Source organism: Carassius auratus, chromosome 9 (assembly GCF_003368295.1).
Source record: "Carassius auratus strain Wakin chromosome 9, ASM336829v1, whole genome shotgun sequence".
NCBI lineage: Eukaryota > Metazoa > Chordata > Actinopteri > Cypriniformes > Cyprinidae > Carassius > Carassius auratus.
The window spans coordinates 20,312,707-20,333,140 of NC_039251.1; the positions used below are offsets into that span (position 1 = coordinate 20,312,707).

A 20,434-nucleotide genomic window follows, 5' to 3' on the forward strand; every position below is an offset into this window, starting at 1 on the left:
AAAGTTACATCCAAAAACATATTTATCTGATGCCAATCCAGAAAAGTCTTTATTTTATTAATACTACTACTACTACTACTACTACTACTACTACTACTAATTATAATAATAATAATAACACAACAACAATATTGGGGCAGAATACATAAAATTGTTTGTGACAATTTCAATGAGTACAATAAGTACAATAGGGCCAAACAATTATTTGATGTTTTGTTACTTTTTACATGTAGACATTAAATATACCATCTAATTGTGGCATGACCCCATACAAAGTGACAAATTTCTTATCGTTTGGCCCAACCAATAACAGTGGAGGAGTTGAATGTGTATTAAATATATAGTTATATATTATAATATATATTTTAATACATATAGCAATTGAAATATACCATCTGTTTCCCAGAGAGGCCCAATGCAATTATGTGAAAGTTGCACATTGGGAGATACTTTATTACAATGCTGGCCTTAAAGCTTGAAACTTTGAAATTTGAAAGGATGCACAGTTGATGGAAACAGATAAAGGATGTATAGAGGATTGAAATGGATGCATTGATAATAATCTACAGTATATATATAAAAAAAACATGTCAGCATGCATATAAGCTATCAAACTAAATCACAAGAAAGTAGGGGTGTAACGGTACGTGTATTCGTACCGGACCATTTCGGTACAGGGCTTTCGGTACGGTGCACATGTGTACCGAATGACGGAATGCAATATTTTTTGCGCGGGAAAATAAGTAAATTTTCGTGTTTCCAAACGAACATATTAAAGGGGGGGTGAAATGCTCGTTTTTACTCAATATCCTGTTAATCTTGAGTACCTATAGAGTAGTACTGCATCCTTCATAACTCCAAAAAGTCTTTAGTTTTATTATATTCATAAGAGAAAGATAGTCTGTACCGATTTTTCCAGGAAAAACACGACCGACTGGAAGCGTGACGTGTGGGCGGAGCTAAAGAATCACGAGCGCCAGTAGGCTTTTGTGTTGAGAGCGACATTACCTTGAGGAAAAAAACATCATCCAAAACAAACCATGGCTAACAGTCAGATTCAGCCGTTTATTTATGATCCAGAATCAGATCCCGAGGCTGAAACTGAACGAGAGCAGCAGCAGCAACGACTCGCTCCGAGCGGGGCTCGAACCCGGGTCTCCGGCATGGGAGGCGGACGCACTAACAAGGAGGCAGAGATATTTTAAACAGTTTTACTCACCGCCTGCGGTTCCAACACACGATCGTTACCCTTTTTCGTTGGGATTTCATCATCCTTAAGAAATAAACGATACGCAAATCCGTCGTCAAACTGGGCCTTGTTTGTAAAACAAGCATCTTCGAAATGCAGGGAAACAAACACAAACACTTGCACAACTCCGTTGATGCTCTGTAAAAATAAACTCCATCCACTGGTCCCTTAATGCTGTTTTTTCTTTGGTAATCTGTGCAGGGTTGTCTTGCCCTGGCAACCAAAAACACACTCCTTTTGTGACATTTTGCGACGCTGTCGCTCTGATCAGTGATTGTCTGTGCTCAGCCTCTCTCTGCTCTGCTCTACGGGAGCGCGCGCTCTTCCGGCAGACGCGCCCTTAAGACCCATATAAGGAAATTCTGCTCCATCTAACGTCACACAGAGCCATACTCGAAAAAAACTTTCCAAAATTGGAACAAAAATACTCCTTCAAACGTACAACTTATTTTTTTTTTACTTTGTCCATGTTTAGCATGGGAATCCAACTCTTTAACAGTGTAAAAAACTCAGTATGCATGAAATAGCATTTCACCCCCCCTTTAAGTGGCGGTAGTCTCTGCGTTCAGCGCAAATCCCGCCCTGCAGCTGATTCGGCCGGAGACACACTGGATGCGTGGCATGTCCGTTTTTAATTCAGCTCCCATGTTAACAGGTTAGAGCTTGCAGGCTGCCTGCATGAGACGCGCATCTCAGGCGCGGCTCGAGCCGCACGGAAAACGCGTGCATTCTAGAAATAGAACCGACGCTTATTTTTCACGTGACACGCGCTCGTGTTGGAAGCGTTTCCAGGCAAAATAGAATAGGAAAATATGTTTATATGTCATTTTGCACACAAATACATATTAATTCATGACACTTTGATGTTTTAAAGTCTATAGGTTGACATAAATTCAGATATTAATGTAATTTAAAAAATAAATTCATAATTATCGATTTTCAAATATTGCACCTGTCAAACATAGTCTATTTTGCCATCAATACTGATGACGGTGTCCTTTATCAGTAGGCTTTATATTTTTGCTCAACATGAAGTATAGATATTGTTGTCATGAAGACAAGAGCCTGGTCTGTCGGCGGTCTCCCTGTCACCTACAGCAGCAGGCACGGCACGGTTCTGGTGAAGCAGGCCTACAAGCTGGGATTGGTAATGCTGCACTGTAATCATAGTTATTTATTTATATTTTTAATTATATTTTATTATATGATAATGGTTTGAGACTGAGAGTATTTTATTTAGTGGAGAACTTTGCAGCAGTATTTTATTTCTTATTCTTTTTTTTATTTTATATATATTTTATTAAAAAGTATTTTTTTTTAAAAAAGTGTATAGTAATAAACAACCTGCAGTTTAATGTTTGCATTTCTTTCCCTTACTGTACAGAAAATGAACCGAACTGTGACTTTAAAACCAAGGTACGTACCGAACCGTGATTTTTACGTACCGTTACACCCCTATAAGAAAGAGAAAAAAATTTATTTCCAAGATTGCGCTTGTCTTTCTTTTCAAATTGCTTTGAATTAACCTGTAAGCGATAAATCTGATAGATTCTCTGCTTGCCTGCGGTGCAATTAATATTGACATTTTGTACTATTAGTTAAATGCACATATTTTGAAAACTGAGCCACTATTTATTTATCTTAATCCATAAGTAGATTGCCGATCAATTTAATTATCTTTTTTTAGTGGTCTATCTTCAACAGAAAATGAGAAAACGTGAGAAGGCACTTCCTTTACTGTGTGAATAGTACTGGCAGGTGACATCTAACGGCACATTCTCACTGAACTCAAGATGCATCCAACGAGCTACTAATGGAGCATTACGTACAGAGAGAGAAAGAAACAGACATAGCAGCGCTGATTCTCATTTGTGGAATTACAGTATGATATAAATAGAAATATAATATTTGACTTGAGGGTGTAAGAAAACTATTTAAAACATCAAGAAAATAATTTTCCTTGAAGATATGAGAAGTAAATGCGTTCAAATTTAGTCAGTTACTCACCTGAAGTATCCAATAATAAAGATAGCCACTAGAAGAGAGCTGAAGGAAACTGCATAGCCCACTGTGTACATGATGTGCAGCCTTTCAAAAAATACCTGCTGTGGGGACAAAGACATAGCGTGTCAAATAACGATTGATCTCGGTTCATTAAAGACAAATGACTGTAATGTAGCTTACTCTCTTTTTGTTGGATTCTGGGGATTTGATGCATTCGGTGTAGTTGACCCAGCTCTTGTTTAAGCTTTCTGCAAGCACCCAAGAACCATTAGAGTCACACCTCCTGTAAGCGTGTCCTGAAAGATTGATAAGAACTTTGTTGAACATGAACTTTGCTTGTTTGGAATTCTAGCATACTGTACAGTAGCTATGCTGCCTATAAACTGTAAGAAATAGTATGCAAAACATTATCCAACAATACAAGTTTGAAACTGTAGTAAATATTATTTAATTTGACATTTTTTGATTGAGTAAAATTGAAGGTAAAATCAATAAAGTTGCATTGTGGGTATTCCATGTGTAGCAGAGTGAGGTATAGACCCAGGTTGATTGGCTGGCGTTATCCAAACAGCTGAACCTATCAGTGTCTGTACTTAAGCATCATTGAGTTTCATGAGCCAATTAGTGCCTGTGTTGTGCATATAGAAGGGGGAAGTGTTTGGTTGCTTGGGATGCATTATGCTTAGTACTGCCCCTTTGTGACATGTGGTGCTTTGAATGAGTGCTAGCAGTTGGGTTATTTTTAGGGATACACCGATACTAATTTTTCCAGTACTCGCCCGATACCGATACTTTTATTTTTGGTTCTTGTCGATACGGAATACAGATACCAATATTTTTATTGCAATTTTAAAAAACATTTTATTGGGTACAGAAACCAAAGGGTATGTATAATGTTAGTTGGTTAACTTAATTTGTTAAATATATAGTCAAGCCAAACTTTATTCAGACACCTTCAACATTTCACAGTATCACAGTTTATTCTCTATAGTTTAGAGGAGGGTAATAAAATATGACAAGAACTCATAGGTAAACTGTGTCAGAACAAATAATCTTGATCAGTTTACTTTATTTTGCTATCCTCACTTACATAAATGAACCATAGTGTCTGGTCTGTGAATATTTTTTTGACTGTATATCCTTTGGTTATTTTCACACATAATTGTTCCCATTAAAATATATTTGACAAGTTTTTGTTACTTACTTTTTTTATTTGCTCTATGGTTCATCATCTGTAATTTAAGAGCATTAGAGCCGCTCCATTGCAGTGACTTAGTACTGTAATGATGCGCTTTGCTGTAAAAATGCAGGGAACCACTCGTTATAAATCTCCTGTGATATATATCTGAAAAGTGCTGCGATTTATATTCCAAAGCCACTCATATAATGCAGAAACACTCAAGCCAGCAAAACATGTGCATGTATTTGTACCGTTGTAGAATGAGAGGGACAGTAGTAACATACTGCCTAGCGCATTACACACAGGCTGCTAGATTCACTTTCGCCAGAAAGTCATGTATGCCTAAGGTGGAAAATAAATTATGTTTATACTGAATGCCCATATAAGTTTTTTTTTTTTTACGATTTAGTTTTAAAGGGTTAGTTCACCCAAAAATGTGTGTCATTAATGACTCACCCTCATGTCATTCCAAACCCGTAAGTACTCCATTCATTTTCGGAACACAGTTTAAGATATTTTAGATTTAGTCAGAGAGCTTTCTGTCCCTCCATTGAAAATGTATGTACGGTCTACCATCCATGTCCAAAAAGATAATAAAAACATCATCAAAGTAGTCCATGTAACATCAGAGGGTCAGTTAGAATCATTAGATCATTAGATTTAACCGGTTCTTCTTAGTGAACCAGTTGAACCAGTTCACCAAATCGAACTGAATCATTTGAAATGGTTTGCGTCTCCAATAAGCATTGATCCACAAAATACTTAAGCTGTTAATTTTTTTAACATGGCTGACACTCCCTCTGAGTTAAAACAAACAAATATCCCGGAGTAATTCATTTACTCAAACAGTACACTGACTGAACTACTGTGAAGAGAGAACTGAAGATGAACACCGAGCCAAGATTGACTCGTTCTCGATTCAAGAACCGGTTGCAAGAAGTGCGCAAACTTGTTTTCTCGCTCTCTTTCACCTCCACCACCCCCTTCCCTTCCATTTAGTAAGTTGTGCATTGTTTTACTTACTTGTTTTGACATATCCAATCGAACTATACATTTTCCAGTGATGAAATGCATATCCACATTTGACAAGCTTGCGCATCTCCGCCGCTGCACACTCAATCCACTCAGCATGGTTGATCAGCTCACGCACGTCAGATATACAGGCATTAATACTGAATTTTTAACATTATATTAATTGCATAGATATCCTACATAGACAACATTCATCTCTTATAACTCAATTCTGCTCTCTGTTGTTCTGTTGTCTATGTTTCTTTGTCTGAATATGACACTTATCACATGCTGTGTGGTACCGGCATTTGGTATTGGGGCATTTTCCCAATACTGAGTACAAGTACAGGGGCTCAGTATCTGGTCCGATACCGATACATCCCTAGTTATTTTCCTGTCTGTCGTGTGCTGCCTATTGGCCAGTTTTCAGGTTGGTTCCTGTTTTAAAAATGCCTCTTTTGCCTGTTAAATAGAGAGGCTTACTACCTTGTTTGTTTTCAGATATGGGCCTGCAAGTATCTGTAATCCTGCGTGGTGAGCAACTATACATCAAGGATTTTCCAAGGATCTTAATTGAAGCCTAACAAACATCAAGTGATTGACTGCATTTCTGCTCTGCTCTGCTCTTGTTTTGTCTGGAATTCATCTGGGTCCATCTGTTTTGTATTGTTTTGTGTTTGGATTTAGGTGGGAGGGGTTGACCATGATACCCTGTTTTGTGTCCACATGGTTTTTCACAAGAGTGTGTGTCATGGGTATTGAGTCGGGTGTAGAAATCTGGGGGTCTTTGCTGGCCACCTCCCTCTTTTCTACTGTATTGTATTCTATTGTTTTGTATGTTACTGGTACAGATTTGTGATGTTTGAGACCTTGTGTGAAGTGTTGTATTTGTGTGATTTTCTTTTTTTTTTGTCTCTTTATGCTCACCCTGCCTCTGGCAACGAACCTGTGTGCCTTTCGTTTAGGGCTGTTATGTCCCAGTGTATTCTGGGTGGCGTAGTCGACTATAGGATTTCTCTTATTGGTAATCTTCGAACACCTGACCACTTCTTGCCACACGTGCATTCAGAAAATCTGCATATGTACATACAGCAGTATAGGCCTACATACTACACAGAGTAGTATGGGTCGTTTTGTAGTATGTGCTTTCAAATAAGATTCACTAATAATATACACTAAGAATACAATTTGTCAACCAGTAGAGATTTTGGACTATTGTTTCTATCGTAATTATACGAACATGTGACGTTGCTGTGCTACATGGTCACAAAAACGTATAATGTCCATGCATTGCGGTTTAGAAGCAGGCGATTTAAGCCATTAATCAGCAGCGAGTGAAAAATGCACACATGAGGACTCATTGAAGCAAGTTATTTTTGAACGGTTAAATACACAGTTTTATGTATCAAAATAGTTTCTTTTTTTCAAGTATCCTTGTAAACAGTCATTTAGGTTTTGAAAGCAAACAGCTGAGAAAGAAAACACGGGTAACAGTGAGTTGGATCAGTGCAGCTCTTAAAGTGACAGCAATCTAAAACTCCTGCTGTCTCTCATTCATGTTAATCAAACAACAAGAGAAAATCTCTCACTGCTCTTGACCAAAATCACTATTGCAACTTTAATAAGGAATAAGTGTTTAATTTACACCTTGAGGATATGCACTTGATTTCATTTGATTGACCCTTTACAATGTATGTAGTATTTTATATTAGTTTTTTGTCCTATCACTTGTAATTAGTTTCTTTCCTGAAAAGTTATATCTCAATTCTGATTGGTTGACTGGAATGTTGTTCCAGGATCAACAAGAATTTTGATGTTTGTTGTACTTGGTGAAATCATGTTCACCTACAGCAGATTCTGGTCCATTTTGTTTCAGAATTAAACAATAATTGTAAAATAAAAGCAACTTTTGATATGTTGAAATAACAAGAAAATTACTTTGTGATAACGTAAAAAAAATATCTATAACAATCCACAGTCTCTTAAGGCTGGGATACCCAAGCCTAGTTTGTTTGGTGTTTGCCTGATTCAACATGTAGTTCAAGCTATCAGTCTTAGGCACGTTAGTGGCCTGCGGTACTTTACAAACGACATTGTTGCTACCTTATAAAAAATGACCATACAGGACTGATTAAAGATAGTGACAGACAGCACTCATTCTTTAATGTTATCCATAGTTTTTGTGGCTCTTTTTTTATATAAGTATCGGTTCTGGCACTGGTATCGTTTTAAAAGTATCGAAAAAAAAAAAAAAAAAAAAAACAAGACAAAAAAAACTACAGATGATAAGAAATTTTTCAGACCTGCATGGTTGAAATCATAGATGTATCTGGGGCAGGGAGTCTTGGTCAGGGTTCCAGGGAAGCCTTGAGGCCAGCATATCAGACCATCCCACTCTGGGACACAAACACCAACTGAGAGCAAAACAGAGCAGAGATTTCAATTCACCAAAGGCCAAAATATGAAATCATAGAATCTTGCAGCATCACGTGACTCATTTTCATTCCTTCCTGATATTTAGATTACATTCCATAGCAAGACAAACATGAAATGAGCTACAGTAAAGGCCTAGTATGAAACTGTCATACATCCTTCCCATCTCCAAATAAATCATGTTTTCCTTCAGATAAAAGCTGGGCATGGATATTGGATTATATCCAACTGGCATGGAATAACATGATGCCAAAAACTGCCACATCATGCAGAGACAACAAGTGTGCTTCTGTAATAAATTAATTGTTTAATTACATTATGTATACTGAACTTGGTCAATGTACTTATCATTAGGGTTGCAAAAAAAGTGCATTTCAAAACATTTCAAGTACATTTTGGAAATATTCCAGGGATTTTTGGAAAGTTTCCAGAAATTTACCAGAAGTTTTCCACCCCTTTTGCAACCCTACTTATCATTGTGTGCTAAAACAATCAATCAATTTATAAATATATCAATGACTGTAATGATCTCTGCTGAAATAAACAGATGTGGAGCTGATCCAATTAATGTCAGATAGTTGAAGACATTGAATAAATCAGCAAAGGTTTCAACAGAGTCAGTCCGGCAGCTGCAGATTTCTGCCAGCTTCAGACCACATAAGCAATGAAGCGTTAAGTTTGAAAACATTAGACATGAAGTGCTTTCAAACTATTCCTTCGGAATTATTCAAAAGAAGTCTTGTGTAGTTCTGATACTATTTAAAGTCAACATGAAACAGTAATTTGTTATCCATTAATGTGACATTTAACAAGTGAAACATGAAATAAGAAGACAGTGTAAGATGGAACTTGATTTCATCCGTCAAAAATGATGCAATATAATGAAAACTCTTGAAACATAGCTTCAACATCTTGACATGTCAGCATATCAGGTTCAATTATTACACAACCTCCTGGTCACAGGAACATGCGATGTAACTACAACCTTCTGTTATTTCAAATTTGTGCATTTTTGGGGCCATAAAAGTTTAAAAGTGTATTACATTAGTGAAATTTCAGATACATGTTATAGACAAAAAAGGTCCATTGTCTTCTGTCAATAGTGTAGCAATGTATGAAACACAGTTCACAGAAAAGTCACTTTCAAACCAAGAAGGTTTCTTTTGGCCAATGAGTTAAATTCACATGACCAACCCATTGCGAAATCTGAAATATTTTGCCCTCTCCCAATATTGCATGGATTCCTATTGAAATGACAATGGTAAATGTGACAGCACATTAAGTTAATATAATTACATTTTAGGAACATGTTAAGATGTTAACATGTTTTATTATAGTTTAAGGTTTAATTGTAAAATGATGTTTAGCACATGCACTAAAGCAGACAAAAATTAAAAAACAATTTTTTATATTTTAAGCATAAAAATATCAGATTGTCCTTTTTTTAATCTCATACCCTAGGTGATGTCACCTGCTGAACTCTCGTTAGAAAATACTTATGTATGAATAAAGCAAGGTAAATTTGAATTTACGTTAATTTATTTTGGCAGAATTGAGCTCAGAAACCAAAAGAACACATACACATTATAATTAAAATGAGTCATAATTATACTAAACATTTCTCCCAGTCCAGATTAGCTCAAATAAATCCAGACGTGTCGTCATGCACCAGTTTGAAAACTAAATATGTTTTGTACTGTAGATAACGTCATCTGCACATAATTTCCTCGTACAGAATATAATTCTTTTTATCTCCTTGAATTACACATAACCCTAAAACCTATGATGGTAAGATTAAAGGGAGATGGGAGTAAGCCAAGTTAATATTTTGAGTTGCCAGGTCACTACTGATAAAACGACCAGGAAGGCCATTATAATGAGTCATCTCCAACAGAGCTTTTTTCCCTGTTCTGCCTTATCACTTGTGACAAGTTTATAATGAAGCTAAATTAATTAACAAACTGTGCAGTGCCTAACCAAGAGTTGCCCCTAAGAAACTGCCCCTGTCTCATTAGCAGTACAGCTTCATTTACGTCGACAAACCTCATGTGACTGGGCTGACTCATTCAAGCTTTATGCAAAACATGTTTTGGAACAGATGATGATGGTCATACTTCTGGTGAATATGTTACTATTTCTAGATGAACTGTGGTGTGCAACAACAGTGGTTGAAGCGGAGAACTGAAAAAGACACTTAATTGAAAGCTGTGTGAAAGAAACGTAGAGTGGAAACGGTATCTACAGTACCTGTAGGGTCATCTGTGGAGATCTTCTGTAGACACTGCAGCTTCGCATCCAGCAGCATCTGCACCTGTTCTTCAGCTGTAATCTCATCTTCACCTGCCTGTCCAACACAAAATGCTTGATTTTATTTCTTCATTGTGTACTGAATCTTCTAAAGCCATCAGATAGCTTTATCTGAGGAAGTTATTTGCAAATCTCAGCCTATCAAGGCATATTTGAGATGTATTAGGAAACTCCATTGATTCACAAGTAAGATTTAAAGTCTCTTTCTCACTTAAAATGATCACATTGTTCTTTTTGTCATTTTTTTTTACTTTCTTTGTATGGAAAACCACAGATCTGAAATTTGCTGCTAATTATGTGAAAAGAATTTCATACACTTAGGAGTGATGTAAGGAAGAGAAAATAATGACTGATTTTTCAAAAAGGTCCATAAAATAGTCTCATTCCCTTATCAAAAGAAGAGTGCATTATGTAAAACTGAGTGTGTGTTGGTGTGGTTATCAAAGGGTTAGGGATGACTTTCTCTCTCCGTTTCATTTCGGGTTGCTTAAATGAGTCTGCAAGACAGTGAGAAGAGTTGAACTTCTAAATACCCTGAGGAGATGAAAGAAATTAAAAGATTCACTCTCTGTAATGATGAAAGAAAGGTTTTCAATTAATGTAAAAGTGTATCAGAAAGGTATTGGAGCTGTCATTTCTACCTCAATTAAAGTCATTTTCTCAGTCATGCAAAGCAAAGTACAGTTGTGAGCATTGCAATTTTAACACTTTGCATGATATTGAAATGCTGCTGGATCAAAAAATTTAATTGGTTATGAAATATAACATGGAAATGCATCCATTAATCTCTTACCTTTGTATTCTTTACATATAATAAAAGTGGTTCATAAAAAGATAGGTTAAGGGTTGGAGATGGGTGGGTTTAGGTATCAGGGGGCCTAAATAATTTTATCAGGAGTGTTTATAGTCTTTGTGTTTATGTGAGCGCTGATGCAGTCTAAGGTCCACCCCAAATGCTTTCATTGGTTGAGATGCATGATGGCATCCATCCCAAGCAAGTACTGATCAACATCCCACCCCTCCGGTTATGGTTTGTCAGTATGTGCATTCAGAGCCAATGAGAAAGGAATTTTCAAAATAATAATAATAACAATAATAAAAACTGCAATAAGGCACAACAAATTGCTACGTTCATATTCTACATAACTCTTTACAGTTTGCATCATCAGTATGTTTATACTGAGTTATATATGAGCTTTTTATATCACTGGATTAGTTCACTGAGGCCCATTATGCGTTTTTCACATTACAAGTCACCAGGGAATCCTGGAGTGTGACCTATGAGGGGAACCCAAGTATTACAATCAGCTTCTAACAAAGCAATTCAAAGTTCAGGAAACTAAGCACAGATGTAAACACATCAGCTTTTCTGCTTATATATAGTATACTAGTCCATATCATAACTTCTACTTACCACTTGATCCATTCCTGCAAATTAGTTTTTATGAATGAATGAATTACTTGAGCTACCTGGTTGTTTTGGTTTTCATCAACAGCCGCTTGCGCCACCTGCTGGTGAGTGACTGACAGCAGATGGAGATCATGCATCGGTGCTCTACTGCTATTTCTGCAGTTCCTGAATGTGCAATGCAGAAATTTCTAGCAAATGTGAACCACTCAATTTGTGAAAGCAAATTTTTTGTAAAGTGAAATAAAATAGACAGGTGAAACCTGTTGAACTCAGTCAGTCAGTGATTTTATGAGGCATTTCTAGAATAAATAAATAGTAAATAAATAATGGCTTGAATACACCCACTTAAATCAGTGGTTCTCAACCAGGGAAGGCCACAGAATAACTTATTCAAAATCATTTAAATCAAACTCTAATCACAGTTAAAATGCAAAAAAATAATAATAAAAAAATAACACAATTACATGAAATACTGTCATCTTTGCTGAGAATAAAAAATTAGGCAAAATCTTGTATATCACAATACTGTTGAAAGTTTAGCTTTATAAAGGCAGTAAGCCAATTTGACTTATGTCTCATGGCTATGACAGCTGATTTCAAATCCCAATTTCATGTGTGTGACTGCTCCATAAAGAGTGTCAAATGTTTCTAATCAATGAGATGTGTAGCCAAATGAGAACTATAGCCAATCAGCACTGAACACAATGAAAACAGTCACTTGAAACACTGGGGTATTTGTTCACACTTGATAATCTTAAGTCTGTGCAAAAAAAAAAAAAAGGCTCATTTTCTAACTCCCCTAGAGTTAAACAGTTGTGTTTTAGCGTTTTTGAATCCATTCAGCTGATCTCTGTGTCTGGCGGTAGCACTTTTAGCTTTGCTTAGCATAGATCATTGAATGTGATTAGAGCGTTAGCATCTTCCTAAAAAATTAACAAAGAGTTTCGATATTTTTCCAATTTAATACTCGACTCTTCTGTAGTTACATTGTGTACTAAGACCAACGGAAAGTTAAAAGTTGTGATTTTCTAGGCTGATAGGGCTAGGATCTATACTCTCATAATAATCGAGGAACTTTCCTGTCATACCATGGGTGCCGCTGACGCAATGATATTACACAGCACCAAAAAATAAACTACCATTGGAAGTTAGCTGGGGACTATTTTCAGGCGCTGCGTAATATAATTGCGCCTGCTGCACCCAAGGTACGGCAGCAAAGTTCCTCAATTATTATGCCAGAATGAGAGTATAGTTCCTAGCCATAGCGGATGATTTAGACAATCACATTTATGCATGCATTAATGACTTGCTAATTTATTACTGTACCTTGCTGGCAGTGTAGTGGGAATAAGTCTCAGCTGTTTAAAGGTAATAATTAACGTGCACAAACATGCAGTATGACCAAGCTGACCCTCATGGAAAATAAATTTTACAAAACATTCCTAGTTTAACTGTGCTGTGCTGATGTGCCTGCATTTACTGGTCTGGAATGACAGAAAAAGAGTGCTTCAACATAATGACAAGCTAAAAAAAATGTGCATATTGTACAGATTCTATATCCACTGTAAAAAAAAAAAAAAAAAAAAAAAAAAATTGGAAATATCGAGTTGTTACCTTACTTCCACTCTATATGGTCAGGTTGATTCAGTCATATTAAATACTATTATTGAGTTAAATTCACAAGGCACATATTAGGTCACCTGACAATACATTCTTATAGTGCAGTCAGTAGCAACGCTTTATAAAGTATAATCAGGATTATTAGTTTAGGAGAGTTGATAAGGGCTATGAAACACACCAAGCTTTTATTAAAACCTTCACTGCTCAGTTGCATTTCTCAGAGCCTGATATTAGGGATGAGCACTGCAGAAGTTGGCTGTGAACCTGAATCATAATTCAGTCAATATCTGACTGCATGTGTACAGTCTTACACATATCACACTGCAATGTTTTGTCAGCTTGAAATCGTCTACACTGAATCAACTGTCTTATTCAGCAAAAGAGAGTTTAAGGATCAGATTAAGAAAACCTAATTTGCACTTTATTGAGAAACCATGTAGTTTCAACAAAAATATAGCAGAAGGATTATGAATGAAAAGTAAAACACATACACAAGTTTTTTTAAGCATATAATAATAATGACTAGAATCTAGAATTAAAATAAATAGACTGATACCCATACATATATGAATACATAGCTACATATACATAATTTGTTTAGATATAGTGTATGATACAATGCTGAGGTTGAAATCAAACAGACAGGTCTGCAATTGTTCAGTTAAATCGACTACCAACTTTTGCAGATAGTTTGCTTTAATGAAATTTCTTTGATTATCGTCTACCATGAAAACTCAAAAAGGATTTTGCATAAAATAACACAAAAGACATCTTAAACGTACTGTATATGAAGTATGTAATACTGAGTTGTTTCAGTGTAAAGAAAAAAAATAGTCATTACACGCTTGTACAGACCCAGTGTCTTACCTGAGCATCAGCTAATGTCCAGAACAGAATCACTTTGGCGAAGTTCCACAGGAGACAATCCCTCATGTTTCTGAGGTGAAGCTTTTGTCGAGATAACAAGCAATCTTCGTCCCTTAAGACTTTGTGCATCTCCTCACACACCCCAGCGACCATGATCTGCTCATGTCATCAGTTAAATACATCGTTAATTTTCCCCGAAATATTTTCTTCAGTTTCGAATAAAAAGCTCTGAATCACAAGAAGTCGTGGTTCTTTGGTGTTCAAATACGTTCACATCTCCTTCACAGAAAAAAGCTTAAAATGAACTTAAAATGAAAGCAGCTGAAAGTTTGCAAACATACTCCACGAAGAAAGCCCTTCGGTCAGTTCTGCTGCTGGCGGACTCACACAGTGAATGAGACGCTCCTCCTGTCACAGAAAGCGAGCTTGACTCACACTTACTGATGGGCGGATCGATCTCAATATATCTATAATAGCCTAGTGAGTTTATCGCGATGATTGGTCCATAATATCGACACTAAGAGTTGTAACTAGTACGTTCTTCCTTTATTTTATTATCGAATGAATGTTTATCAAGACCGCAAAATTGTAAACATGAATCATATGAACATCAGTTGTAGAGATTAGGAACTATTTGTCCTTCCGCTCATCACAGAAATACGGACGCAGTAATAAGCAGCGCTTACTCGTCATGTCTTCGAAGTTGAGACCGAAATAACGTCTTTAACTTTCTGTAAGTTGTTGAATTATTATTTGTGTTCTTTTATTGATGTTAATAAATGAAATGCTAATGATGGCTTCTTTATCGTATTATTAACTGCCCATTTCATCCTCCAACAGGTAGGCTAATTACAATGGATTTCTGTCAAAAACAAAAAAATCTGACATCCCAAACATGTGATTTTCTATTCTTCTGTGAAACAAAAGCAAATGTTAGGCAGAATGTTCGACATTTACTTTTGCATCTCTTTTCCACACAATGAAAGTGAATGAGGCTCTTCTTTTCTAGGGAGCGCAAAAAGTCAGCCTGGTGATCAATGAGTTTGTGTTATGATTTACATTAAGTGAACATACTTCAGAAATTTGATTATATTTTAATGTTAATGAACTAAATTACTTGTAGTAACCCTATCCATAGTCAACTAACTTTTGCATAATTGCTTAGGAAAACCCCTCATGAGGAAAAAGTACTACCAGCGGGCTGGATGTCAATATAACGTCAGGTTGATATTGGACATGACATCAGAGTCGGACAGATGTTATATTTGAGTTGAGAATAAATATCAGGTTGATGTCAGTATGTAACCACAATTTGGCACTGACTTAACATTGGGGTTTGGTTACACAACCTAAAAACAACAAATGTCAATGTCAGCGGATGTCAGTATTGGACATCAAACTAAAATTGACATGAGACTTTGAACTGACATTGAATGTTTGTATTTAACCAAATATCAATGATTCATGACATTGTGTGCCTGCTGGGATGTGACTCAGTAACAGTAGCAGATGGTAATGTGAAAAAAGTACTGTCCTGTAATCTAATGTTCTTTCAAAAAAGCAGGGTCCATCTTTGCATCCACCTTCAGTCTCTTACTAAATTCTGTGGAACTGCTTGGCTATATACATGAGATGTGTGGTATATTCTGCTCTGGTATCCGATTGTTCAAACCACAGGGAGGTTCAGTGAAATGAATAACTCATAAGTAAAATCACCATATTAGTGTTCAGGAGCTGCAAATAAGATTATGTTGTGGACCTGTCCATGGTGCTGAAACACCAACTAGCAAATCCAATTCCCATTTGACTGCTTATTTAGCCACATCTTTTTTTCTTTCTTTTTTTCACTGCAACAATTCTACATTTCAGTAAAATATAGGTGAAATAGTTTATTATAAAATGAATTAAATAAAGCAGCCTAGAAATGAAACTCTGTGTAGTAAAAACCCTGTTTGTGGTTAACCATTATAAAAAGGAGTCCTGTGGGGCAAAATGCCAACACATTTTCTCACACAGCACACTAGATATTCAGAGCAGCCCTAAGGATTCAGCATAACTCTTATCATTTGGATTCAATCTCTCTAAAGAGGAAGCGACAGGCCTTCGCTTAACTATTTCAGAAATTGAGCTCACATTTGGTTTTCTATTTTTTGACTTGATCCAAAAGCTGAAAATATTTAATGAAAGACAGCTTCTACATTTGTGAGATGTTATGTGAATAAAAGCCACATTATGGATGATGACAGGGAACAAATCAGCTTCATTTCCCTGTCAGGTTTGAGAGGAAGTTCAATATATATATAGTCCAGTTACTCAGGGTCTCAGGTGGAGATTTTAACTTTTATATCAGTCACAAAAGACACATTTGATACACCTGGTATTTATTCATATGCCCATATTCATATTAATTGCATCACCATTAATCATCATCACTGATATGTATGCAAGAAACACTCAGAGTTGTCCACTTCTATGAAGAATTGAGCGTCTTTCTGACCATGCTCTGTCCATTTTCTTTTTGTAAGTAAAAGCTGCTCAAAAAACAATATTTTTATATGTATTGCTATTTTGTTTACATTATGTACCGTATTTGCTTTTGCTGAATATATATTTGCATTTCTATACAAGTAATCTAAGAAGAATCTATCAAGGCCTGAATTTTCTACCTTGAAAAGTTTACACAAATTTTCTTTGTAACACTGTTGCAATTTGACCTTTATTAACTTTGCCTTAACCTAAAGGATTTACATGCAAATGAGCACAGAGAAATATCTTCAGTTCAAATTCCACAACAATCTCATTACCATCTTCTGTTTCTAATTGAGTGAACAATCATTTCCTTTTTTGTGCAAGGGGAGTAATGAGCTTCAAAACATGCACCACCTATAAAAGAGATGTTAGAGTGCAGTGTAGCATTGTTTAAAATTCATTAAAGGCAGCTCATCTGATGTAATTACTACAAGAGACTGATCATCCTATCAAAGCCTTTCTTCTTCAGACAGTGACTTTCAGATGGCTCATATATTAGTTTTTTTTCTGTTGGTGTCACTTGTACAAACATTTGAAAACGGTGATCTAGTAGTCCAAGTCAGTGCTGAAACTCTGGGATTTAAAATCTATTATAACGTTTAAAGATATAAACTGAAAGTGACATGACATACAGCCAAGTATGGTGACCCATACTTGGAATTTGTGATCTGCATTTTACCCATCCAAAGTGCACAAACACAGCAGTGAACACACACACCATGAACACACACCTGGAGCAGTTAACCATTTTGAACAAAAGGCCAGAGTTAATGTGTCCCAGTGCATGCTAAAGTCAAATGTTTACATTTTTCAATCATGCCAATTCAACTTTTACTCAAATAGTTTTGCTAAAAGATCATTTGTAAAGAAAAAAAAACCTGATTAAATAGGAAAAAATGCAAACTGGAAACATTTTCACTAGTGGACTCAGACTTTGGGCTCCCACTCTTTGAGGTGCAAATAATTCAAGTACAAGCCTGCACTGGAGCATTGCAGCATTTAACTGGCACATTGCTACTTCTTATTTAAGAGTCTTAGAAGTCGAAGATTGTGTGTTTGGCTGGTAAAATGTCTCAAAAAAATCTTAAGAAGGGGATATGTCATGTCTGTCTCCACCCAACCAAATCAGCTTTTACCAAAATACCCTAATTTATAGGTGGTCCACTTAGGACAGATTCAGAATGGCTCAGAGTTATCTGAACTGCTTGAAAATGTCACATATTGTGAAAGGAGTTCAACATTAAGAGGATTTCCTTGAATTGTTTTCTCTAATGCTGTAGTTTTTTTTCCTGTCACTTCCTAGCTGAAGCAAACATGCACTGCACCAGACTAGTCCTCATTAGTGCATGTGTTCACAGCAACCTTGCAGCTTCTTTTCACAAACTTTTGACACTGTCTTTTTTATTGTAAATGTTCATATACATATTTTCACAGGGTCATTTTTATTAAATCGTTAAGAAGGGGACAATATAAAACACATGCATACAGTATGTCGAAAGACCAGAGAGGCATTTTATAAATGTTTAACATTTTTGGAAAAATTTCCATATTTTAATCTGCATACACACACACACACTGGAAACAAGCAGGCCACCGTTAAGTCAACAACTGAGATATCAACTGGTAATGTAAAAAAAAAAAAAAAAGATAAAATAAAAGAATAAAACTTGCATGCAATAACCTAAGACCAAAACAAGGACAATCTGGCAATTTATGGTGTAAACAAGCCAAACGAAATAGCGTAATTATTAATTAACACATATATTCAGAACCATAGTTATTAAAATACAAGCAATTATCATAAAGAATTATTATAACACATGTATTTGTATGTATTTACTCTGTAATTTAATGTATTTACTCTGACAATAGTACAATATTTTTGAAGGCCTTCTGATTTATTTATTACTATTTCTTTAGGAATACTGCAACCCATCAAATGCCCACATGATGTAGTCTCATTTTATTAGCATCAATACACAGTAGCAATGATGGAGCCAGTCCCAGACAAGGTCTCAAAATAAATCAGGAATGTTAAGGAATTGTTTTTGTATATTTAATGAAAGTCAACAAAAAAAAATAACTACATATTTTTCCCATATACATCTTTTTTATCTGTGTACCAAAAAAATAAAAACAAAAAAAGATTAATTAAGGTTTTGAAAGACATAATTCAAATTAATAACAGAACTTTAACTATCTCTTTAATTTGATTTCAGTACAGTGTTGTTTGACACTATATATTTACATAAAAATTGATTTGATTAAAAGTCATATCCTCAAGCAAAGCTCTGAAATTACATGTAAACATCAGCCATGCTTAAGTCAGTGTTGAATATCGATTGTTATGTGGTGAATTGTTTTTCTTATGAATATATAAAAATTCTAGATCTCTCTTCTATCGAATCTCTGCAACAACTCCTCCATCTGTATTTTTTTTTTTTTTAATCTCACAGCACTTTTTCCACCACTGACTCTTCAGGTGGATCCATGTTTCTTTATCTGTCTCTTAAAAGTTTGCTCATTCTCCGTTTTGAAATGATAAATGAGAAAGGCTTTTAATAAATAAAATATTATTAAAATAAATATTATTTGACAGTTGAATGAATTTGCAATGCTGTGATACATTTCTTGTTTGTGACAAATGTTAATATCTTTCTAATTATAAAAACAATAATTTGCTCCAAGTAACACTGATAAACTGTTTCCAACTCCAAAAAAAAAAAAAAAACCTTTGATCTTGCTGTATGTGTAAAGTCCTAATTTGTCGGATATGTCAAAAAGTCTTCACAGCAGTATGTAAAGCTGCTAGATGCGTCCAAATCTGCAATCCCTGCTAATTGCTAAACTGCAGGGGAGTGTTTCCATGTCATTCTCAATGGATCAGATTGATTAGGTTTCATCAGCAGATGTGATTGCTGTTACTCTCAGCCCATAACCCATAAGCCTAACCTTCGATGATGCGGGTGAGTTTTCAGTCTTTTTTAGAATTAATGGTTCTCTTTTCCTCTGATCTCTTGTGGTTAAGAAATAAATTTCATTTCAACCCAAAGCTCCAGAAAAACACCTATAAAAGTTTTATATAATCAATGCAAACAAATGTCAAATTTAAACTTTCTCAAGATCTGAATACGGTAAAAGCCATTAAGTCATTTCATTTTAAATTACTTACCTAGCTATGATTTTTATTTATTTATTGTTTATATTGTATTTTTGGGCCCTTGAAGAAAATGTAAAAAAAATTCCAAAAGATTTGGAAATTTTTAGAAAAGCACACCAAGTTGTTTTTTGGTTTGCTGAAAATCCTGAAACCAAAAATAAGCATTAATAGGAATAATGCTTGAAAAAAAAAAAGAGAGAAATACAAGTGAACAAGATAATAAAGGATGCCTTAGGAATCACTCATCTAATTACAGATTTATGTATTAGACTTCCAAGTGCAGCAAACTTTTTTCAGATAAGTTCAGTCTAAGAATCTTATTTTCCCCTATAGTTCTGTTCCACAGAATTGTGTAAAATAATGAACCCCGCTGTTAACAATCTGGATTTGAAGCCAAATACACATGCATCCTGGTGAATCCTGAAATGACCAGTGCAGCATGCTGCTGTGCTTCAGTAGAAGAAAGTTTTTAGAGACATTTGCTTGATCTCATTTATTATTTACTTACACTGAAATTCTCATGTGCAGTTAACTATTAGTCACACGCAAACAACAAGACTTTTGCTTCAAAAAGGCTTCAGTCCAGCTGTAGAAGTGCTGAAAATTCTACCTATTTTCACTCACAAGACATTTAAACCCTAAGCACAAGCATTTTTGGCCTCA

General features: G+C 35.5%; 1 protein-coding gene across 1 annotated transcript in view; it reads right to left on the reverse strand.

The window, feature by feature from the left end:
* The window catches only part of LOC113108675 (parathyroid hormone 2 receptor-like), a 70,035-nt gene extending 55,582 nt beyond the window's left edge, over positions 1–14,453 (reverse strand). Inside the window, 5 exon segments of the mRNA XM_026271949.1 lie at positions 3,257–3,354; positions 3,434–3,549; positions 7,748–7,858; positions 10,125–10,221; positions 14,083–14,453. Coding sequence (XP_026127734.1) covers positions 3,257–3,354; positions 3,434–3,549; positions 7,748–7,858; positions 10,125–10,221; positions 14,083–14,235 — 575 coding nt within the window. The 5' untranslated portion in view covers positions 14,236–14,453.
* Positions 14,454–20,434: the final 5,981 nt, after the last annotated feature.